Source organism: Prionailurus bengalensis, chromosome A1, assembly GCF_016509475.1.
Source record: "Prionailurus bengalensis isolate Pbe53 chromosome A1, Fcat_Pben_1.1_paternal_pri, whole genome shotgun sequence".
Lineage (NCBI taxonomy): Eukaryota > Metazoa > Chordata > Mammalia > Carnivora > Felidae > Prionailurus > Prionailurus bengalensis.
Window position 1 is genome coordinate 47,629,690 of NC_057343.1, and position 25,378 is coordinate 47,655,067.

The 25,378-nt window shown below is 37.1% G+C and overlaps 1 protein-coding gene across 3 annotated transcripts in view; it reads right to left on the minus strand.

Annotated features, from left to right (window-relative positions):
• Positions 1 to 3,365: 3,365 nt before the first annotated feature.
• DIS3 (DIS3 homolog, exosome endoribonuclease and 3'-5' exoribonuclease) overlaps positions 3,366 to 25,378 on the minus strand; it is a 28,156-nt gene continuing 6,143 nt past the window's right edge. For all 3 annotated transcript variants that reach the window (XM_043580388.1, XM_043580367.1, XM_043580378.1), the window contains exons 5-21: positions 21,107 to 21,274; positions 20,197 to 20,361; positions 18,567 to 18,680; positions 18,303 to 18,440; positions 17,062 to 17,208; positions 16,582 to 16,698; positions 16,224 to 16,325; positions 15,013 to 15,077; positions 14,842 to 14,926; positions 13,328 to 13,455; positions 9,585 to 9,671; positions 7,419 to 7,575; positions 5,840 to 6,054; positions 5,559 to 5,727; positions 5,264 to 5,422; positions 4,470 to 4,592; positions 3,366 to 3,607 (exon numbers count right to left, since the gene is read on the minus strand). In XM_043580388.1, the coding sequence (XP_043436323.1) occupies positions 3,524 to 3,607; positions 4,470 to 4,592; positions 5,264 to 5,422; positions 5,559 to 5,727; positions 5,840 to 6,054; positions 7,419 to 7,575; positions 9,585 to 9,671; positions 13,328 to 13,455; positions 14,842 to 14,926; positions 15,013 to 15,077; positions 16,224 to 16,325; positions 16,582 to 16,698; positions 17,062 to 17,208; positions 18,303 to 18,440; positions 18,567 to 18,680; positions 20,197 to 20,361; positions 21,107 to 21,274 (2,223 nt within the window). In that variant the 3' untranslated portion in view covers positions 3,366 to 3,523. The remainder of the gene's footprint in view (positions 3,608 to 4,469; positions 4,593 to 5,263; positions 5,423 to 5,558; positions 5,728 to 5,839; positions 6,055 to 7,418; positions 7,576 to 9,584; positions 9,672 to 13,327; positions 13,456 to 14,841; positions 14,927 to 15,012; positions 15,078 to 16,223; positions 16,326 to 16,581; positions 16,699 to 17,061; positions 17,209 to 18,302; positions 18,441 to 18,566; positions 18,681 to 20,196; positions 20,362 to 21,106; positions 21,275 to 25,378) is intronic.

The window sequence follows — 25,378 nt, forward strand, 5'->3', positions numbered from 1 at the left end:
TTGATGTGTTTAACAATAAATTTGAGAGTAAGGACTTTGCCCCTATCCTACACGGCCAGTGAACTGCTTATTAGTTGGTACACCCTACCAACAGCACTGAATTTGGCAGTAGTTGTGAGATCATGTAAAATTGTGAGGGTACTGTTTTACATAAAACGAATTTACACTTATAACCTTTGTGAAAGAAATAGATCTTAGATAAAAAGCAAACTTAATTGAAAAAATAGAAAGATGAAGGCTTCCAGACTTTTTTGTTCTTGATTTGTTAATTTCTGTGCAGAAATTCTTGGTTCCAGTGATAGCTGTTCCAGTTACTACTTTTGAAAACGTAAACACTAGAAAGGTCCAAATAGCATCTTAGTATCACACATTATTGGGGCACCTGGGTGGCTCAGTCGGTTGGGCTTCCCACTCTTGGTTTTGGCTCAGGTCATGATCTCAGGGTCATGGATTCGGGCTCCATATTGGGCTCTGCTGACAGAGTAAAGCCTTCTTGGGAATCTCTCTCTCTGCCCCAACCGTGCACACATACACATGGGTTCTCTTTCTAAATAAACTTAAAAAAAAAAAAAAAATCATACATTATTAGTGGGGATGCCCAGAATATATCTCCATCCCTAGGGTTGGAACATTGTTTTCAGCTCAAGTTTGGCTGGGGAGGAATAAATCAGTGGGGACTGGGTGACACAGTTCCTGTATGACTTTAGGCCTATAAAATTATGGTTGGGCAGACACAAAACTGATTTTTTTTTTTTAATTTTTTTTTCAACGTTTATTTATTTTTGGGACAGAGAGAGACAGAGCATGAACGGGGGAGGGGCAGAGAGAGAGGGAGACACAGAATCAGAAACAGGCTCCAGGCTCTGAGCCATCAGCCCAGAGCCCGACGCGGGGCTCGAACTCACGGACCGTGAGATCGTGACCTGGCTGAAGTCGGATGCTTAACCGACTGCGCCACCCAGGCGCCCCAAAACTGATTTTTTAAAATCGTAAAGTTCACGTTGGGAGTAGAAGGGAAGTATAAATTTTTTGAACACATTACCTCTGGAGAATGTATATGCATATTTGCAAATCACCTTTTCAAAGTTATCTTATTCAAAAGATGGAGGAATAATTCATATGCAGCCCTAGGAAATAAAAACATACTATCATTGTGTCATTTTCTTTATTTTTTGCACCTTATAAATTTATTGCTAACCTGCAAAAAGACCATTTCTTCCTGTGTACCTGATTCCTCTCCCCCAGCACACTAACCATTAAGCGGTTAGTCACTAGGTCCACTGCTCAAGACTCTATTATGAAATGGAGTCCTTAAGCACATGGGCTTTAGAATCAATATAAACTTAAATTTAACAACTACTGTGCAGTAGGAGGAATTCGGTTCCCTGGCTATGTTTTCTTAATAGCACAAGAAATAAGATAGTGATTATAGCTTGGGTTCGAATCCATCATCACTTACTACTTGATCTGGGACATAAAACCTTCATCTTCTCATCTATTAAATGGGGAAAGTGGTTTTATCTAATAGGGCTTTTTAAGTGTAATATTCCCCATATGCTACTTCGCCTAATAACTGGCACTAGAAGCATTAGATTACCAAAGGTGAAGCGTTTAGGATGAAAATTTGGTTTCTGGTCATCTTAAACTACCCAATAAGGACTAATTCCTGAATTAGGTCTTCCTCATAAACGACACACAAGAAAACAAACTTGGAAAGTAGAAGGTTAGCCATTGCCTTAACCAAGAAGCCCCCATTTCCTTTTGTCGCAAGTAAACTACGGGCTGTTGGCAAAGGATTTTTAAATGGTGGGGCGGTGGAGATCAAATGAGTAATATTTTGTGACACATGAAGTTTGTGATATTTAAATGCAAGGTTTTGTTTGAACACAGCCAGGCTTGTCTCCATACTGTCTGTAGCTGCTTTCGCACTGCAATGGAAGAGTTGAGTACCGTGTTGTAACACAGACTGTCCAGCATCGTCGAACACGGCTGGGCCTTTACAGAAAATGGCTTATTGGCACCTGCTCTTGCGTGTTAACTTACTACTTGGACCCAAGACCACTCCAAGTTATTTTCTTTAAACTGGAACAATTTCTGCCTCAATGTTGGGATGTTTTCCTCAGGAACAGGAAACTAGAGTGCCTAAATTGTACACATTGTAATTATTCCCACTGAGTATGCCTGCTGATATATTTGCCAGTCTGGCATTGCACCACAAGCTACTTCAAGGCAGAGATAGCTTACCTGATGTGGTGATGAGCATGGTACATTGTAAGTACTTTAGAAATTGGATAAGCTAAGTAAAATCTTTTTTTTAAGGTAACTCTATCTCAAAATATTCTTTTTTTTTTTTTAATCTTTATTTTTGAGAGAGAAAGAGACAATCTGAAGCAGGCTCCAGGCTCTGAGCTGTCAGCACAGAGCCTGATGTGGGGCTTGAACTCACGAACTGCGAGATCATGACCTGAGCCGAAGTCGGACCGTTAACCGACAGCCCCATATCTCAAATATCTCATATTTGAGGCAGGCGCCCCATATCTCAAAATAATTCTTAAAAAATAATCATTACTAATCTTTGTGGTTAACAAGGCATACCAAACTAATACTTACTTCAATTGTTCCCTTTAATATGTCCTTAACACGATCCCCCTTTCCTATAGAACCTGATATGTATGCAGTTTAAAAGCCATTAATGACCTACTTTTTATAAGAAACATAATGTACATGTTTAATGTGCCCTCTCTCTTCTCTGAGTCCCAGTGCCTTACTTGGAGGGGTGGAGGTGAAACTGTGAGCTCTAAGGTCAAGGATGGTGATCACACTTCTTGGTATTAAAAAAAAACTTTTTCCAGTCAGATCCAAATATCCTACTTCTTGCCTTCCTACAACATCCAATTCCCAAAAACTCACAGCTGTTTAAGGACCACTAATAAAAATACCGGAAGCTTTCAACAGTAAGGGAATACTTAAAATAAATGAGGTAAATTAAAGATGGCAAAGGACTAAATTCCTTGACAAAGCTTGACTTCATTGTCTTGCAGTCTAATAACTGCCACACCAAACACGGACAGCTTTCAAGATTTAGAAAGAACAGATTGTTCCTGACTTCTCAAATGTTCTATCCTCCTCCATAGGAAAATGATAGTTTTTTTCTATCAATATTAAATAATCAAATTACTTATTAAAATTAATCTGTTCTTTAGCAAGCAGACGAATGCTCTATTTAAATGATATTTACAGATCCTTGAAGTTGCTATCCTGTCACTATTTACGTGATGGATATTCAATTGAATTTTTATGCATAAGTAGTTCTGTTCAATTCAGAAATGAAGTAGTATGATGGGACAGACACAGTCAACAAACAGTTCAATAAAAATGCAAATTTTTAAAACCATTAAAATGTACTTAAGAGTAACAAACTGTATCACACACTTCTTAGGTTTAAAAGTGTTCACTCAAGGTTTCTTTTTTTGTTTTTTTGTTTTAAGGAAACCAGTGTTTGAAGTTTTTTTGTTGACTGTAGCTATTTCTCACGTTTCTTCTTCTTTCTCTCTGGTTCATTAATGTCCATGTTTGGAGTATCAACCGGAATGCTTATTCCTGGGATCTAAAGTAATGCAAACAGGGAAAAAAAAGGTCAGTAAAAGCATTAAATAAGAATAAATCTCATTCTCATCTTCCCCTTCCCCACTAACAATTTCAAATTTAAAAGGATGTAGGGGTAGAGAGGGAGAAGAAAGTAAAGGTTTTCCATACAAAGTATACATATTTCACACACAAATAGTGGCTTAAAATGTAAAAGGTAGACAGTCTCTGGATGGCAAGCTGTCAGTGACACTGTCACTGTCATTTGTAAAGTGTGGTTGAACTTGAACACTTCCAGTTTACCCTAGCTAGGCCCCTGTAACACTCAGCATCAGAGGCCTTAGGTGTGTTGGGACAGAACAAGGTTAAGAACCAGTATCTTAGGGGGAAACATACTTAATCTTCAAAAGTTCAGATTTCAAAACCAATTAAAGTGAAAAGGGACCAGGCAGGATATCTCAGAGATGTCTCAACATCTGATACTGAGGACCTTTTCCAAAGAATCCCCAATACCTGGGATCCCACAGCTTAGGAAAATCAGTCAGAAAATAAATTTGCTATGCAAATATCTGGCCTCTACACTATTTATAAGATCCTCTTTATTTTTATTTATTTTTGAGAGAGTGAGAGAAGCAGAAAGAGAGGGAGAGAGAGAATCCCAAGCTGGCTCCATGCTCAGTGCAGAGCCCTATGCAGGGCTCGATGCCACCTCCATGAGTTCACGACCTGAGTTGATATCAAGAGTTGGAGGCTCAACCAACTGAGCCACCCAGGCTCCCCAATTCTCTATTCTTGAACAGAAATAACTTATGACCACACTCCTGTCTTTCACACAATATGTGCTATATCCCATCACGACACGGACAGTTTAAGTTTGGTCTTACCTGTGGTTCTACCAGGGACATTCGGATTTTCTGATGCTGAAGATTAGATGAGTCTAACATGATTTTCACTTTAACTTTATCAAAAATATGGAACACTGTATCCTCTATTTTAAGTGAAGGAATCTAAACAAAACACATTTTACTGCTTTTTAAACTGCTTTCATACAGCTGAGGTTTGTTCTAGTTCTTTATCTTTCACATTGATTTAAAAGTTTACATTAAATAATTACTTCCATATTTAATAAGCATCTAGGTGTTCAATATAACAAAACCACCAATCTAGCAGCTTCACATATACATGGCCTATTTATGTGCATACTACCCATTTTCAGTAAAATGGTCCCACTGTATACATTCATTCATCTCAGGATTCTCACCCCATTCATCAGCAAATTGTTGGTCTACTAGAAGAAAAGGTACTGTGGGCAAGGTCTGCTGTTTCGTAGTTGTATTAAGGTTAGGGAAGTAGGGAGTGTGTCAGATAAGAGATGCTGGAAAGAGGTTTAAAAAATTCCTCCAGGCTATAAGCAATCATTCATTCCATTAATGCATCTGTCTGCCTAGTGCAAAGCATAATTCAAGTTTTCCTTGGAGGGGGAAACTACACAACGTAAAATCAAGGACAACACTTGTATGTGAGAAGATACACTGAGGTGGGAAATTATGAACAGAACAAACTTAGTTGGCACAAGTAACTGTAGCATACAAAACATAATTTTATCCTTTTTAGGTACCATTAAAAAAAGTGCCCCCTCCAGAAAAAAAACAAAACAAGAACATTAGAAATACTATACCTCATCATCATAAATAAGCCTTGGCTTTGGTTTGTCCTTTTCTTCAAAAAAGACTGTACCTTCTAAACCATACTTTGGAATTAACACCACAATAGCATTCTTCCTTACAAATAGAATATAGGCCTCTTCACTTACTATTCCTTTACTTTTGAAGAACAACTGTAAAATAACATATAACATTATTAAGGATTATCTTAGAGTATTTTTTTTTGGAAATTAACAAAAAGCATTCTGAAATTAAATTAAAGGTGAACAAAACCTCATCTCTCCAATATTACTGACAGAGGGCAAATACCTGAGTATGAAAAGCTACTGATGCACGCTGGGCATACTGAGCCATTTTGTGCCTGAAATTAAGATTTTTACATAAATCTGCAAGCTTGTGTTTGTCTGTCAACTCTGGGTAAGTACAGTCAGCCCCAATAGCCACAGCCAACAACCGATGAACGATGATATCTGCATATCTAGACACATGAAGGAGAAAGAAAAAATCATACTATGTTAGCATTAAAGCATCTTTTCACAATTGAAAATCAACTATTCTCTATTTCCTATAATTTTATAAGAAAAAAGTACCTTCTGATGGGTGAAGTAAAATGTGTATAGATAGGGGATGCTAAGCCATAGTGATGAAAATCATTATCCATTCCAGAGCAGAAGTACACAGCCTGCATCATACAGCGAGTGGCTAATATCCTTAAGAGAGTGTTCAGATACGGGAAGGTAGGAGAATCAGCCCGGTCCAAAGAGTCAGCCAAGGACTTGGCTGTATCGGTTTTAATTTCCAAATTCTAAGAGCAATGAAGGGGAAAGAGCATCATATTAAACATTTTAAAATCAGTACCATCATGTCTTCAAAACACAAATTATATTGAATAAATATGGTGGTCTTGACCAGATGGTATTTATACCTTTTTTCCTTAACCTAAGAGAACTACAAATAATTTATAAAAAGTAATGATTATTTTGTGTAACATCAAAGCTGAAAATTTTCTGAATGCATTTAAAGGTACTAAGTATCAACCTCCTGCAGAAGTTTCAAAGGGGAAATGGACGGTGGTAGCAGTAGCTCCGTTTCTCCAAGTCCAATTGGTGCCTGCCTATTCTTTGTTGCAATAGGAAAAAAAAAAAAAAACCAAAGCAGATCTGGATACTTGTCAGCATATCTGGATTTCCCCTGCAGGTATTTATTTTCCTTCCATTCAAAGTAGAAGTAAAGGCCAGAAGCAAACTAAAACTTTATTGGTCACTAAAGCCCAATCTGCTGGTACATCAAAGTAACTGCTTTGTTCTATTGTGGGAGAGGAGGCAAAAATACTTAAATCCTCCTTCCTTTACCCAGATCTTAGGAAGAAATAAGACAGTAAGAGAAAATTCCCCAATTTACAGTGCAAGCCTTACAGCAGAGAAGCTGATTCTATTCTTATGGAGACGATAGGAGTAGTAGGCCCACCAGAAAGATTTGAAAAATCAGAAACCAACACCATTCCATTAGAATAATACCCTGAGGCCCAATACTACTTCCAGCTCTATTCTGGGCAGGAAAGGTTGGACTTGAATAAGTGATCCAAAGAAAACCAATGTAAACCGTAGTCCCCTCAAGGGTAAGGGTAATTATGCCTAAATGAAAGTCCACTAACCAAAGCTATGCGGTGGAGGATACAATACCCTTTCTAGATATTTCCATTTCCCTAATGTATGCAGTAAATGGACTTACTTCTTAGAGACATGATATAAATAAAGAGGGCTTAACTGAGTTGAAGAGGGAAAAAATTATTTCTAAGTCTCTAAAGTTAGGCAGTTCAGAGGAGGCATGAAATAACACAGGCATAAAGAACATGTATAAAGGCAAAGAAATATGGAAGAGCTTCATATGTTCAGAATATTGCAAATAACTTAGTGTGGAACTTATGGCTGTAGCATAGGGTGCTCTTTAAGGACATTAAAGAATTTTATTAAGCAAATGATTTCAGTGTGGGAAGAGACGACTACACCCAAGTTAAGTAAAATTTTTTTTTTAAATCAAAGATACTCCTGTCATATTTTTGTATCAAAAAACAATGCAACTTTCCTGTAGATGCAAATACAGATAATATAGTACAACAGATAGATCACAACACAAATACAGATGATTTTGCAAACTATGTGACCTTACCTTGGATTTAGCTGCCTTAACAAGAATTTCATAATTTGATGGAGGAGGAGCAGGATGTTTTCGAAGCAGGGCATGTTCTGAAAATTCTTCGTGAATTTTTTTTGCAACAGAGATATTGGCAAGTAACATAAATTCTTCCACCATGGAATTTGTTTCTCTGCCAACAGAAAAATCATTAAATAAGGATATCACATTTATTCCCAGGTTATCTTCTCTATCAGGGAGACAATAAACATACTTCCTATGTAAACATTCATAGTGTGTGCACATGCTTGTTTTTAATAACTTCTGACTCTCATTTTTCAGCTGTGGTGTTAACAATCTCTTACTATGCATCTACTACATGAGTAAATCTCATGTGAGAGACTTTAAAACTGCATTTAAAAAATAAAAGCTTTACAGGGAACCTGAGTGGCTCAGTCAGTGAAGCATCTGACTCTTGATTTTGGCTCAGGTCATGATATCACGGGTTCGGAGATGGAGCCCCGCATCGGGCTTGTGTGGAGTCTACTTAGGGTTCTCTCTCTCCCTCTCAGTCCCTTCACTGCTCTCATTCTCTCTCTCTCAAAAATAAATAAACTTTAAAATAAATGAATAAAGCTTACTAACTCTAGTAATATATAAAATCTAAACTGTACTGAACATTTCACCTTCTTTCACTAAGTCTGAAGAGATTTTTAACTATAAATGCATTTAAAAAGTTTACTAAGAAGAATTAAAAGCTATTTAGATCAGATCAATTTGGGCTTAAAAAATTAAAATTTTCACCAATAAATCACAAAAATGAAGAAATTATATTTACATTAGCCATTCTGGGTATTTATTACAGGCCAGACATTGCACTATGTTGTAAGATATCTATCTATATCCATACACACACACACACACACACACACACACACACACACACACAGACATTAGTCCTGTTTTGCAGATGACAAAACTAAGGATGTGTAGCATTATTCTCTTGCTCAAAGTCGGAGTTAGTAGTAACAAGACCCAAGCCCACATAATCTGACTTCAAAACTCTTAACCAATTTCCTAGTCCTCTCACTCTATATCGTTAGTCCATATCTATTTACAACTTAGGTTAGTAAATTATCTGTGTTCTGTTTACACTGTGTTTTCTTTCTCCCAAGTCACTAACATGCATTATGTTAATCTTTCATTCATGTTTCCATTTTTAACAACATCCTAGAACTTCTTGACTAGATTCCTTTTACTTTTTAAATATTAGGAAGGCCTCTAATCATACCTTTAAAACTACAATCTGTTAGAAATTTGTTTTTTCTGCTTGGTAAGAAGAAATGGATGATGTTCTACTTTGGCAAAGTTAGATTCAACATTTTCCTCAAAAAACCCTCTTAGTAATAGGCTTACTATTCATATTAACATTACTTATATTTGACCAATAGTTCACCCAAAAGTATTTTTTAATTGTAGCTCTAATTTTATAATTTTATAAAGCACAAAATGAGCATGTACTCAAATTTCTGGTCCTAAGAAACCTGAGTGCATGCTCATTTTTAATCCTTGTTTATCTAATAGAAAAAAGTGTAAGTATACATTTAATGTCAGAATTACCTGGTAAGAGGCATGGAAAAGAGGCCTAACTCTGATTTAACCAAAAATAGCCTTTCTTCCTAAATCAATACAACAGTAATAACAATAACATGAGTATTCTTAACACCCTGTGAGATAGGTACCATTCAATCCCATTTTAACAACAAACAGAGGTATAGAAATGTTAAGTAACTTGTCTGGAGCCATTGGAGAAAGTGAGATCCAAACCTAGGTAGTCTGGCTTCAAAGCACGTGATCTTGACCACTATTCTCTTCTACATTAAATATTAAATTACTAGGGCAATCTTTTACTTACCACAACTATTACTAGTCAAGTTCTATTATCAAGTTGAATCAAGACCAATTCAAGTTGAAAATTTTTCTATTATAATAATACTTCTCAATTTTACATAAGATAGACTAAAAAGCAAAATGATACTTACTTTTCTCTATATATCGTAAGTCAAAAAACTACAGAAATCACAGCCCTACTAGAAATAGGTATTTTGGGTATAAATATGTTTTGTTTATTATTATATATACTAGATATTACATTTAAGATAAGATAAAAATCTTATCTAATGCCCATTAAAAGTTACATACCTAAGTTCCTTGGTCTGCAGATCTATAGGATCATGAGTTTCACTGTCCATGTGGAATCGAACTTCTGGAGAAGAAAGTGTCAAAGCCCTAAATAAAAATCAAAGAGGTAAATTAGTCAAGTGAGCCAATAACAGACATAATTCCAGAAGTGATGCTTTTAAAATAGAAAATGATTATAACAAAAGCATTAACAGTTTTCCTTCTGAAGGCTTTAAGGTCAACCTGCTAAGTTTTATGTTCTATTTTTATAAAAAGCTTTGTATCTTACAGATCTAAAATGTATTTAAAAAGAGAACAATAGTGAGGCGCCTGGGTGGATCAGTCAGTTAAGTGTTTGACTCCTGATTTCAGCTGAGGTCATGATCTCATGGTTGTGGGATTGAGCCACACGTCAGGCTCTGTACCGACAACACAAAACATGCTTGGGATTCTCTCTCTCTACCCCTCCCCTGCTCATGTACATTTTCTCTCATTCTCTCAAAATTCATAAACAAACATTTTTAAAAACTTAAAAAAAAAAAAAAAAAAGGACAATAGCAAGACAATAAGAGTCCTTGTGCTTCTGAGAATCTAAGTATGTTCTGTACCCAAACTATGGGCTTTTATTGAGCTACAGGAGTCTATAATCACTTTTATAAATGAAGAAGATAACAGGTAGGGTTTTATTTACTACTGAAAATAATGTATTGGGGAAAGGGATGACAGAGAGAGGCAAAAGAGAAGCTGCCATGTGTAGATGAGTACTATCAGAAGACCCACAGTTCAAAAGTACCTCCATGTTCACTCAGCCAACATAGAGGGGACTGATAAACTACTACCCTGATATGCTACACACACTGACAGCTACTGATCTGGAATGCTACATGTCAGACAACACCCTATGTTAAGTGCTTTCTGTGCATGGTTCACTTAATGAGTTAGCAAGTTCTCCTGTGAAAAGTAAATTCCAACAAGGAAAATCTTATGTTTCTTCATACCTTGATGCTATTTTCATCAGCTCCAAACCAACTGAAAGAATTTTAATGAAGGGGCGCCTGGGTGGCTCAGTTGGTTGAGCGTCCGACTTTGGCTTAGGTCATGGTCTTGCAGTTCGTGAGTTTGAGCCCTGTGTCGGGCTCTGTGCTGACAGCTCAGAGCCTGAAGCCTGCTTTGGATTCTGTGTCTCCCTCTCTCTCTGTTTCTTCCCCGCTCATGCTCTGTCTCTCAAAAATGAATAAATGTTAAAAAAAATTTTTTTAAAGAATTTTAATGAAGCTGGGTAACCCTAAACAATCATGGAAAAGGGGGAAATGTAAAGGAAAAAAAGATGAAATGGTGCAAGCTAATTCTTCACCTTTTCCCTCAATTCTTCAATTTTATTAGAAGAACAACCAAAGGAATACTAGAGAGAGAATCTTGATCAATTTTCCTTTCTTGCTACGCAGTCTTTACAACAAGATTCTACACTACGTTTAGTCTGTGTTTAATACATCTGGCCTAAAAAGCAATTCTTTCTAAGACTGAGAAGATTCAATGATGTGTTTTTACCAGGAAATGACTGTCTAGTTATAAAATTAAGTAGACTGTTTTTGACATTAAAAATTATCTTTCCTGTCCTAATTAAGAGAAGCTATGTTACAAGTACAAATTTCTCTCCCTTACTTTAAAACCACCAAAATGAATATAGTTTCAATTTGCATTTTATTCATTTTGCTTTTAAAACAAACTTTTTAAAAATTTTAAACATTTATTCATTTTTGAGAGAGAGAGACAGGGCATGAGCAGGGGAGGGGCAGAGAGAGGGAGACACAGTATCTGAAGCAGGCTCCAAGCTCTGTCAGCACAGAGCCCAACGTGGGGCTCGAACCCACGAACTGTGAGATCATGACCTGAGCTGCAGTCAGATGCTTAACTGACTTAGCCACCCAAATGCCCCTAAAACTTTCTAGAAGTTATCTTTACACACTCTCTTCTGATGTCTGGCATACTAAAAACCTTCAATGAATAAACACTTGCTGGAAAATGTGTGGTGTCCTTTTTAGTTTCTTTGGGTTTCACTGCATTCAAATTATCCTTACACAGTTTTAAGTTTTCTATTTAGGATTATATGAAATATTCCCAGAAAACTCACCTGTGTGAAGAGACAGGGATGGCTCAGTGCAACTACCTAGAGAACAACACTGTCCAATGGAACTTTCAGTAGGGATTTAAATGTTCTCTATTCACATTCTCCATTATGGTAGACTAGCCATAAGTGACTAGTGAAATGTGGCTACTGTGACTCAGAAACTAAATTCTTAATTTCCATTAGTTGTAATGGATTTTAATTTAAATAGGCACATCTCATGACACAGCACAGAACATCTTGTGCTCCTCAAAAAAAGCACTTTTAACAAGTAGCCGCTTGTAACCCTACCCTGATGGGCATTGGGCATGGTTACCCATAGACCAACATCTGGAAGCCAGCTGTACTTGCTTCACTCTGATGGTTGATGATGTCTTTTGTTATTTTTTTAAATGTTTATTTGTGAAAGAGAGAGAGACACACAGTGTGAGCAGGCGAGGGGCAGAGAGAGGGAGACACAGAATCTGAAGCAGGCTCCAGGCTCGGAGCTGTCTGCACAGAGCCCGATGCAGAGCTCGAACTCACGAACTGCAAGATCATGACCTGAGCTGAAGTCAGATGCTTAAATGACTAAGCCACCCAAGCGCCCCAAGGATGTCTTTTAGAAATCAAATTTCTTTTACCTACTTTATCTCAACACGTTTGGGTACTTGGATACTATATCTCACACTGTTGCAGTTAGGCAAATCCAATGATATAACAGCTAAGAGACACATACCTGCCACTAGCTATCAGATCTTTGGGAAGACTGCTTCTATGTAACTTTTAATCATTTAAAAAATGAAGGTACTGGATTAAATAATCTCTAAAATCACTTCAAACTCTAAAGTGCAATAAGTTCATCCACATTTATTTAAGCATCTGAAAACCAATATTCAATATGGAAACTCATTTCTAACTAAAATTAGAAACAATCTGCAGAACAGTCTTAAGGAGCTCTTGCCTCTCTAGAATCTCTTCCAGATCTTTAGCTCAAATATATCAGGTCTTTCTTTTTTTTAAATGTTTATTTTTGAGAGAGAGACAGAGCATGAACAGGGGGGAGGGGCAGAGAGCATGAGACACAGAATCTGAAGCAGGCTCCAGGCTCTGAGTTGTCAGCACAGAGCCTGACACGGGGCTCAAACCCACAAATTGTGAGATCATGACCTGAGCCAAAGTCAGAAGCTTAACCGACTGAGCCACCCAGGCGCCCCGCACATGTATCAGTTTTTAGCACAATAAAGTACAAAGACAGAACTACTAAACAAACATCAGTTCAGAATCAAGCAAGGTGCAAACCTAAAAAGTAGCCAAAAGAAAAAGAAATGTCTCTACTTAAGAGTTTCTATTCAGCTCATTAAATAAATCATTATCTGTGACAAAACACTTTAAAAAGTTCACAAGTTATATTACCAGAATAAATAAAGATACTTTTTTTTTTTTTTTTTTGACTGAGAGAGAGTGCGATCGGGGAGGGGCAGAGAGAGAGGAGAACAGAGGATCCTAAACAGGCTCTGCACTGACAGCATCAAGCCCAATGTGGGGCTTGAACCCATAAACCGTGAGATCATGACCTGAGCCGAAGTTGGATATTCAACCGACTGAACCACCCAGGTGCCCCTAAATTAAGATACTTCTTAATATTTTTGAAATGTACCCTTTCTCAATTCTTCTTTTTTTCAAAATTTTAGCGAGTTTATTTAGTCCACGGAGACTAGTGGTAATATCATCATTCATGGCTGTGGAATCAATCCTCATCTGAGCTTCAGCATACGTAAGAGAAGCCTAAAAAAGAAATCAGATGTTACTATAACTCTTATAAAAACCAGTTTACTATATTTTCACACTTCCACTATATACTTATAGCTAGATTCCTAGCTATACTATTTATACTCCACACCTATAACCTCTGGCTCATTATTTTGTATCTGATGCAACACACAACATAAGCAAACTCATGTTAAAACAAAACAGTAGTATTCATTGATAAATAAATTGCTTAAACTTTAATTACTTTCATAGTTCAGTTAACGTATAAATACTTAGGTAATGCTTAAATAAAATAAAAAAGGAAGTTATATTGTTCTCGGACAATGACTGTAACGTGAAATCCTTTCCAGATGATCACTGCTTCCTTACTCAATGGCAAATAATTAAGAAACTATAATAATGTAGACATGTTTTACAGAAAATCTACGAAATACCCCATAGTAAGTATCTAAAAATAAGACCCATCGTAGGAAAAAAGATTTCAAGTAAGTTCTAATTATAATCTGAACACACAAATAGTACTTCTGTTCCTATTTCACATCTCATCGAAAACTACCATTTTTTAGCTTATTTAAAACTAAAAATAAAAATAAAAGCACCTTCGCAAGTAAAAATCAGGAATAGCATCAGAGAGTTGGATGATACCAGCCAGGTCAGATTCTGGGGAGAGCCAACTTACCTACTAGGAACTAGGAGTTCCCCTTCTAAAAACGTTTTCTGTTGTATATTCACTAAATTTTATTTTTCATATGATTTTGTTACACTGACCAAGTCTGGGAGAAAAATAAACTCATCCTTTTAAAAAATACAAACTGAGGAAGGCTTCAATCATTCACACGTGGCTGTCAGCCCAACACTGCTTTCTTTTCCAACCACTAGTTCATCCAGAACTGCTGAAGGCAACTAGTTGATGGCAAACCTCAGGCGAAGATTCAGGGCAAAGGGAGAAGAGAAGGGAATCTGGGTAGATTGCCAATAAAGGGAAGGATGAGAAAGTTAGCCTGGCTCCCTTTTGTCTGACCTGAGCTCTTAGGCTAGTTCTGCTGAAATCCAACCATAATTCCTAACATCATTTCTATGAAAAAATGTGAGTAAAAGAAGACGGTGTACATGCCAACTTTGAAAATACTGACGGGTTGTAAGTTGGAACCATTTCAAATGGTAGTGTTCCTGAGTTGAGGCAAAAAATCATCTATTTAGTCTTCTCAAGTATCCAGGCTTTGCAAGTTTCTGAATACAAAATAACTGCAGCAAGAATTAAGCAGAAAACTGGAAAAAATTAGATTTTGCTGCAGCACTGGGGAAAAATTTAATTTGTTAAAACCCAACTTTTCCAAAACCATCTAGAATACTGTGAAAAGTACCCAAGATTTTAAACGTTAAACTAACCATGAAACTAACCTTTGAATTAATGGCACTTTTGGTAAACCTCACTTTTAAGATTTCAGCATTGTGACTCATTTCCCAAATACATGAAAATGCCAACCTACAGGGAAAGTAGACAGTGTTGGTTAATGGGAATCAGTCAAAGTAGTAAGTATTATGTTCTTATGAAAAAACATGCATAAATACCTGTCAACGTTACATCTTAAGGAACACAAGTTAGAGCTAAGCAACTCTGGAACCATGTCAATCCTCTGGAACAGAAAATAAAAAGAGTGGCAGACTACTTAGCTATAGCCATACATGTATTTGAGGTTTTATTCTCAAATAGCATTAATTTAACAAGGGGGAAAAGTCTTTGTGCATAAAACTGAGAAGATATGAAATAAGTCTAACTCTAGAAAAAGTATTTCCACACAACTGTTATAAATGGGAAGCAATAAAAGGAAATTGGACTTCATGTCAGTGGATGTAAGTAGAAGTGCTCTCTACAGCCACCGAGCTGTCCTCCGAGCTTGCAATCTCTGCTCTGTACAGCAAGTTTGTACTAGGTAACACACATAAGCCTTAACAGCTCTAGGACTGGACCTTTCTCCTCCAATGCCCAACTGAAACCACATGGTGTTTCATGGTGCCACAAAATTTTTATGAAAAAAAGTCACATGGAAGAACCTTGACAATGAATTTGTAATAGACTAAGCTTAACTTTCTTTTCTATTTTCACAATTTTTCTCTGTAGGTTATGGAAGATTACTTTAAAAAGAAGAACTGGCAAATTATGACAAAATACACTCATGACTTAACTTTAAAAGCAACAGAAAATACCTTAGTTACCCACAGCTAACAAGTTCTATGTTACATAACAACTTATATTAACTAAATCTACTTGTTATTTGGGCCACTCAATAACAAAACACATTGCAGTATCTTCACTGATTTAAAGTCACCTTTTTCTATGTATGCCTTTTAGCTAATTCACGTATTATTCCAGACTGTTAAGAATTCAGAAGTGCCTGTAGTTTTTACAGACTAACAATGCACAACTCACATAATAGTTATTCATCCTATTTCACTAAATACTGAGGCTGGATACACCCTTCTCAGGAAACACCTCAGATGATTTACTATTAAAAATAAAACAGGGGCACTTGGGTGCCTGAGTATCTGACTTTGGTTCAGGTCATGATCTCGTAGTTTGTGAGCTCGAGCTCCACATCGGGCTCTCTGCTGTCAGCACAGAGCCTGCTTCAGATCCTCTGTCTCGCTCTCTCTCTCTGACTCTCCCCCACTCACTCTCTCTCAAAAATAAACATAAAAATACAAATAAAAAAAAAATAAAACAGATGATGAAAAAGTTACAAGCATGTGTCAAAATTCCATTTTAAATTTAACTCATTTACCTTTTCACAAAGATACACTGTTGTTCCCCTTCTGGCTGACTCTTGATCCAAAGCATTTCCTGGCCTAATAAAATGGCTAACATCTGCAATATGAACACCAACCTTAAAAAGATAAAAATAAAAGGATGTCTACAGGTTTAATTGGATAAATGTACTAATGGAATTCAAATGAAAAGAAACATAGCAAAACTGACAAAGCACAGTCACGTTTACCGTTTCAACTTTGACACATGCCCATTAGTCACTGCAGCTATAACTGACTAGGCATGAATAATTCACAAATTCTACAATGGGTCAAAAGAAAATGAACTCAAAAACAGAACTATGTATTTGGATAAGAGCATCACTAGAAGAATACCTCCAAATTTCCATTTTCAAGTTCTCTACAATGCAGAGCATCATCTATATCAGTACATCCCGGTGGGTCCACACTACAAACACACAGATGTCTTAGGTCTTCTCGGTTTTTCATGTCCTAGAAGATGCCACATTATTAAGAAATAAAAAACTATTTTGATAGTACAAATCAAACAGCTCTTACAAAATCAACAATCTCTATACATGTTAAAGGAAACTTTGTTAAAAATAACCACACATTATGATCTGTAACGTATGGTTTCTTCACCTTTGAACAATTTGACATAAGCTAGTGTTGGTTTCCCAGAAAAACATTATCTTTGAATAAAACCAATGATTTTTTTAATACCTAAGAGTTCTATATCTAACTAAATGCAAGCGAGTAAGGGACTATGGTTTCTATGTATTTAAAAACACATACAGAAATCAAATTAGCCCAGACAGAGTAATTTATAAAGTCATTACATTGTTTTCAACTTACCTTTTCAGTAATGCTCCAGGGCATCTTTGGTAGAAAGCTAAGAACAGCCTGGGAAAAAGGCTGATGGGGAACGTCATGCTCAAGCAACAGAACTTCTGTTTCAGTTTCTTTATCTCCAACTTCCCCTAAGTTTTTTACAAAGTGTCCCTAAGGCCAAAAAGTATTATTAAAAAGGTGAATTTAACAGCTTTTTGTTTGGTCATTTATGTTTTATTATTACATTAAACTCTTGGAACATTTATATATCACCTTAGAATTTCTAAATGTTCCCAACGCTTTTTCATTTTTTTTAATGTTCATTTTTGAGAGAAAGAGAGAATGTGTGTACGATGGGGAAGGGACAGAGAAGCGGGGGGGCGGGGATTGGGGGGAACAGAGGATCTGAAGTGGGCTCTGTGCTGACAGCAGAGAGCCCAATGCAGAGCTCAAACTCACAAACCATGAGATCATGACCTGAGCAGAAGCTGAAGTCGGATGCTTAACCAACTGAGCCACCCAGGTGTCCCCCAATGCTTTTTAAATTTTTTTTTTAATGTTTATTTTTGAGAGAGAGCATGAACGGGGGAGGGGCAGAGAGAGAGAGAGAGAGAGAGAGAGAGAGAGAGAATATGAAGCAGGCTCCAGGCTCTGAGCTGCCAGCACAGAGCCTGATGCGGGGCTTGAATCCACAGACCGCAAGATCATGACCTGAACCGAAATCAGTCAATAACCGACTGAGGCACACAGAGCCTGATGCGGGGCTTGAATCCACAGACCGCAAGATCATGACCTGAACCGAAATCGGTCACTAACCGACTGAGGCACCCAGGCACGCCCCCCCATCCCCCAATGCTTTTTAAAAATGAGTCTATAAATCTCAAATGATTTAGGATGGAGACTTCCCGAGGGCCCAATTTTTATACAGCAAAGTGTCTGTTTGTTTCCAATGATCTTTAAAGTTTAAAATGTACTTCAAATACAGTAGCTTCAAAATGTATTAGAATCTACTAAGGTTTCAAACACCATTATCAAAAGCTATTTGTTAGGAAATTTGAGTAAAAACAATCAAATGATTTACATTACAATTTCATGACATTAATTTTCAAACAGGATATACCACTTATTAGGTAACTTTGTGGCATATTCCTACATTCCAGTATGAATTTTATTACAAAAGCAGATTCTACTTTAACTAAAAGAAGCAATTTTATATCCAATTCTTAATTTAATATTCTAAGATAAAATAAATCATTCAAGCTTACGTTTGGATATCTGGAATTTCTGGGCCAACCATCAATAGCAACAATAATTCTCCTTCCTTCTAATGTAGAAGCCTGTCTGGTTTCTATTCGAATTCTAGGGATTCTCTTATCAGCAGGGGTAAACAGATGTCTTCTTGACTAAAGAAAATCAGGACAGTAGATTTTACATACAGACATACAAATTTGAGGATAAGGGCATGGGGAGGCTTCTAAGTTCTTTTAATGGGTATTACTTTTAATTACATTAACATACTCTTTACTCACCTCTTTAATATCAGACTTGGAAAGCATGCCACAATATGGTCTCCAATTTCTTTTTATTATTCCTACAACTCTACCTGTAGGCTTTAACATTTTTTCATTTACAGCAGTCTTAAGCTGAGATTTAAAAATAAAAATATTCAAGTTATTTTCCTCCAAGTATAATGAGACAATTTCTCTTCAAAATCAGAATATGAATATGAATATTAATACTTTCAGGCAGTAAATTATGACATAGAGCTACAGAATCTTGATGCCTCAAAATTCTGAGAACATGCCAAACCAAACCATGGAAATAGTTCCATAATAATAAAGCACTATAAAAACAATCAAAAAACAAAGAAAAAATATAAATATAACTGAATACGTTAGAACTCAACTCTTCAGTTTATAGACACACACACACACACACACACACACACATATTTATAGGATCCATGTCCAGCATGGAGCCCAATGCAGGGCTTGAACTTACGACCCTTAGATCAAGACCTGAGCTGAAATGCTCAGATGCATAACCACCTGAGCCACCCAGGCACCCCTCAACTCTTCAGTTTTAATACGAGGATTTACTGACATACACATACACACACACAGGTCTGGGAATTAACAGACTAGGATTTTAGTAGCAGTTTGCACTAAATAACTACGTGGCAACTATTAATTCATTACAAAGAGATATACCTTTAGAGGTTCTTCCTGATCTAAAATAAAAACCTAAATAAAAAGTATTTTTTAGAAATAGCTGAGGGCAGTCGGTTAAGCGTCCGACTTCAGCCAGGTCACAATCTCGCGGTCTGTGAGTTCGAGCCCCGCGTCGGGCTCTGGGCTGATGGCTCAGAGCCTGGAGCCTGTTTCCGATTCTGTGTCTCCCTCTCTCTCTGCCCCTCCCCCGTTCATGCTCTGTCTCTCTCTGTCCCAAAAATAAATAAACGTTGAAAAAAAAAAAATTAAAAAAAAAAAGAAATAGCTGAGGGATTTTACAGTCTTTCAACTTCAACGCTTTCCTATGGCCTGGACTCTGCAAGGATGTTAACAGCAAAACTCTAGAACACTGAAAATAATTCATAGAAAAAGAACTACTAACATGTGAATTTCAATTATTTGTGTTATTATAATTCTAAAATACAGAAATAAATGAGTCCTATCAGGTAGACTTTAGATCATGAGAAATGAGTGAAAGCATTCTCGTCACAGTAAATATGGTAACAGAGAAGGAATTAAAAGACCTTTATGTGAGGGCCTATAGGTACATCTATTATGATGATGGGATTTTAATATTACTTAAAAGCAACTCAGAAAATTTCAAATTTGTATTTACTTAAACCTCACTAATTCAGACAGATCATGTAACTGAATGGCAAAATTAAAGTTTCATAAGCAAGTTACAGTCGTTTTGCATTTAAACCCATTTATTTGAGCCAACTAAGATATTAATTGAAAAGAAAACTATTTAAATACTTAACAGGGAAAATAGTCAACTATGTGTATAAAATGTATTAAACGCACAGAACTATAATCTTAATCAGTAAATCTGAAAGCAGTGAAACTTGTTTCATTTTCTGCAAAGCTAAAACATAAGTGGACTAAACAAAGCTACACAGACAAAAGATAAACCTGCTTGGTTTCATACAATGCGTTCTCTCTCCTCTTCTTTTTCCAGATCATCTTCATTTTGCCCTTCATCATGTAAAACCACAGAAGATGGTGCCACCCACTGATTCTTCGGAAGAAGCTCTACAGCCACAATATCTTCATGAACAGCTCGGTTTAAATGTTTAAGTCCCTGTAAGATTATCTGTGTAAAACAGCAAATGACATGTGTCCAGATATTTTTAATGACAATATAAGAATGGGAAGGCTGCCTCACAGAAGAGATATCCTGAATGTTTCTATGTATCTCCAGTTCTCCTTTATATTTTTTCCTCTTCTATAGTGTCCCTTTATCCTCTCAATTTCTCAATATCAAGTTGAGAATATCAAGTCGGAAAGTAGGGGCTGTGTTCATGGCTCCACCATAAATAACTCTTACTTTAGTACCAAAAGATCTTGGGACAATTTCTTAATCTAAATCTCAGGGTACAGACAGGTAGCATGAAAAAGAGTACCTGCTTTCATAAGCACAGGTGGAAATTAAGTGAAATGTGGTATTCAAAGCATTTAAAAGACTACCTGGCAAATAGTGAGCACCCAAAAATGATTACTATTTGCTTTAAAGTGTGTGAAGCCCTCTGGAGCAATTCTATGTTATGTAAACAGCACGTCACATAACTAGCCATCATTCAGAAAACAGGCGCAGCCTACCTTTTGATTAAATTTTCATTTTCTTAAAAATGGCTAAATAAAAAGTTCTTTTCTTCAATAAGAAGTTTTCTAAAATAGTGATTCATTCTATTATCTATGATCTCTCACATAGCCGCCTTTAAGCTGATACACTTTGAAGGGTAAATTTAAATTCTCATACAAAATTTTAAACACCAATGAAAGAAATCATGAACAAAAACTATTTTACTGCATATGGAATTTATGTACACAACACTTGCCTCTTTATTTTCTTCATCATCTCCATGAACCCACACTGTAGCTTCTAAGTAATTTTCCCTGCTGGCTCTAAATGTTCCCTGAAGGTATGTACCAGATTTTATGCCCTGTTGCAGCTTACTTAAAGGAAGATGCTCTGAAAATATTATTCTTCCACTTTCTATTTCATTCTGTGAAATAAGCAAACCAAAAGATGTGGTTAGTATGTGAATCTTCCACACGCTCCATACACAACTATTATTATCACTATCAGGTATTGTTTTTAAAAGACCTTCCGCATTATGGAATATACAGCTCTATGAATTTGAGCGAATATAGCACAGTAAGAAAAAAATTCTATTCTTAGGGCAACTTACACAACTATTTCAATTTCATTACAATCAGGCGTTTAGCCACAGATGTCACTAATAAATTCTGCGTGTCCTTTCCTCCCACACCAGGCCTCCCAAAATGAAGGTGTGTAGTTAGCAAGTCAGATGAGTGGGTAGGTAAGTAAGGTGTTTTTGAAGGTTCAGTTCCATGAACAGAGTGCATTTACAAGAAAAGCTGTTTCTATTTTGGACATGTTAAATAGTTAAGAAATAAGATAGAAGCAGGTCAGGAAGTGCTTCAAGTCTGCCACAACACCTGTTTAGGATTCTTAGAGACCTCAACATCCAAAACCCGCTCTGCTTGGCTCCTTTAACTACCCTTTTCATCTCCCACAATTTTCCACCTTCCAAGGAGATAACTTTATTCCTTCTCCTTTTATCTTTAACTCTCCCATTTCCCTGTTTTCCTGCCTCACTCAGATGAGTGACTTCAATCTCCATACTGAGAATCAAAAGCAGTCACTAGAGACCTACCTCATCCTCCAACCACTGCATCCGTCCACCTACCTGATCGATACCAAAACCTCAGATTTCTCTCTTGTGACAATGAATAGAATGATTCTGTTCTTTTGGTTGGGCGCTACTATCTCCTCTGCTCCATTCAAGGACTCTGTCCTGTGATGATCTCCTCTCTAGGGTCAAACTCCCCCCTTACCCCCACTACAACATTCGTACCATCCTATCAACTTGGAATAACCTAGTAAATATAGTTAATTAATTTTAGGTTCTCTGGCCTGACCCTCTGTTCCACTTGACACCAGTATGCCACCAAAGCATTATCTGTAATTGCTGTGTATCTCCTTCTTCACCCGCACCCTCAGGAATCCATTATAATCAAGTTTCACTGTCAGTCAACGAAAGCCATTACTGTTGAGGTCGCTAATAATATATTGTCTCAGCTACTTCAGTGCTCCATTCTCAGTCTGACCAAGACTTCTTCAAATGACCTTTCCTTCCCTGAGACCCTTTAGCATCCAAATCATCCTTCCTTGGGTTTGTCACAGTTCTCTGGCAGCTCCTACTTAGGCTCCTCTGTGCATTCTCCTTTTCCTGATCACTAAATGTTGGGACTGTCCCAAGACTTGGTTACAGTCTCTTTTCTTCTTTATCCGTATTTATTCTCAGATCATTTCCCCCCATCGTGTCATTTCTTCCCACCTAAAACAATACCAACAAAACCTCTTGACCCCTCTTACTCTCCAAAAACCACCCCTTTTCTCTCCTTCCCATGGCAGCATCAGAAGTGTTGTAATACTGTAATCCCCCTCTTCCCATTTTTTTCACCTATTCTAGTCAAACTTCTGCCTCCTAACCGTCAAAACTACTCTGGATAGTACCTCTCACCCCCACAAATGTCATTATGCTAAATCCAATCATCAGTTCCCATGAATTTGACTTAGCAACATTTGACACAATGATCACCCCCTCCTCCTTGAAACGTTTTCTGTACTGGGCTTCCAAGAACTTCACACTCACCTGCTTTTCCTCTTGTATCTCATTTACTGGTTCCCCTCATGTTTCTGACTTCTTCTTAGAGAGCCCAAGGGCTCTTGGACCTCTTCTCTGTTCAGCCTACGCTCATTTCCCTATATCAGGGCCACTCAAACTACGGCCCACACACCAAGTCCAAAGTCCAACCCGCTGCCTGGTTCTGGTAAATTACGTTTCATTGGAACACACCCAGGCTCACTCATTTATCTATTATTGATAGTTGCTCTCATGCTACAACAGCAGAATTTGTGAGAGAGACCATATAGCCTGCAAAGCTAAAAAAAAATCCACAATCTGATCCTTTACCAAAAAAGCTTGCCAGGGAGAAAATATTTGCAGATCATGTACCTGATAAGAAACTTGTATCCAGATTATAAAAAAGAACCTTTATGATTCGGTAATAAAAAGCCAACCCAACTAAAAATCAAGCAAAGCATTTGAATAGACATGTACACGCACATATACAAATTAAAAAATATATTACACATAATATACAAATGGCCAATAAGCTCATGAAAAATTGTTCAGCACCCTGTTATTAAGGAAATGCAAATTAAATCAAAACCTCAATGAGGTATCATTTGACACTCTTTAAAATGGCTATAATGAAAAAGATAGACAACATGTACTGACGAGAATATGGAGAAACTGGAATTCTCATACACTGCTGGCAGAAATGTAAATTGCGGCACACACTGGGAAACAGTCTGGCAGATCGTCAAAAAGTTAAACGTAAAATTACCATACGATGAATCAAGTCCACTTGCACATACCTAACTATGTATCAAAGAGAAACAAAAGTGGTCAAGAAAGACCACATTTTACATTACTCCATTTATATGAAATGGGACAGCTTACAGAGATAGGTTAGCAGTTGGGTGGGGCTAAAGCAAAGGCATTTCAGGGACAGACTGAGATCGAGTGGTAATGGATATGAATTTATTTTGGAAGAGAAGACAATGTTCTAAAATTGGATTGTGGTGATGGCTGCACAATCTTGTAACTATACTAAAAAATGTACGTCTTAAATAGATGGGTTGCATGGTATGGGACTTACACTTCAACAAACCTATTTAAAAAAAAAAAGTCGTCTATGCCAATCCCGGCCTCACATATTCTCATTTGGTCTTGTGGCTTTATACGCCACCTGTATGTTGATGAGATCCACATTCATCTCTCTAGTATGTCTGTATGTCTAGTCCTAAACTCTCTCAAGGGCTACAGATTTGCATATCCAACTACTCATACCATAAAGCCCGACAGCTCTAACAGTTACCTCAAACTTAAATGTCTGAAATCGTACCTCTGATTTTTCACTCAATCTCACTCGCTCCCTTCAACCTGTGTAAATAAAGCAATACTAGCCACCTAGTTGCTCAGGTAAAACACCTAAGGTCATCCATATTTTTCATAGCCCCAACCAATCTACACCAAGTCCTAAAACATCTATCTGTAACATATACCCAATATCTGACTACTTCCCACTACCTTAACTGCTTACTACCATGGTCCAATTTTCTACCCTGCCGAGTCCTAAAATATCCTGACTAGAGGACCCTGCTTCTAATCTGTTCTCTTAGAGCAGCCAGATGGATCTTATTATTCTCCCATTCAACCTCTGTCCAGCACTCATGGACTAAAATCTAAGGTGTTCACCATGACTCATCAAATCCTACGTGATCTGATCCCTGCCTTATTGTTCACTTCCTTTGTAACATTTTCTCCCTTGCTTACTCTATCCTAGGCACACTTTTCACTGTCTCTGGATCTTGCCAACTTATTCTAACCTCAGAGCCTTTGAACTTGCTAGCCTTCTTCTGTAAGAAATGCTCTTCCCCAGTTACTAACATGGCTAATGCCCTAACATAATTCAACTAAAACGTCCCTGTCTTGAAGCAAATTTGCTTAGTTAGTATCCTTTACATCTCAGCTTAGACATTACTTGCACCAGGAAGCCTTGACATCACAAATCTGGATTAGGTACTAAGTACAGTCAGTTTTCCTATGCTTGTTTTGAAAACATGAATGGGCTCTGATGCAACTAACATATTAAAAGATACTGGGTGAACACAGGAAACTGCAGCTAGCTGAACAAAGCCGCTCAGGAACCCGCAAAACACACTCACCTCTCCAACGTCTGTTACCTCAGATTCCACATCATCTTCACGTACCTAACAACTTTTTGTCCAAATATAGATAACTCTCTTTCCACCACTTCACTCAGTTTTTGAGTGTGCCCCAAGCTCATTTTCCCATTAGCTCTGCTGCCTTTAATACATGAATTTGCATGACACAGTGAACTTGAATATACATGTTGTATTACAACAGAACTGGCTGGAATTTCACCCTATCCTACACTAACCTTAAAACAATCCTTGATCAAATATTATACATTACCAATGTTAGATTACT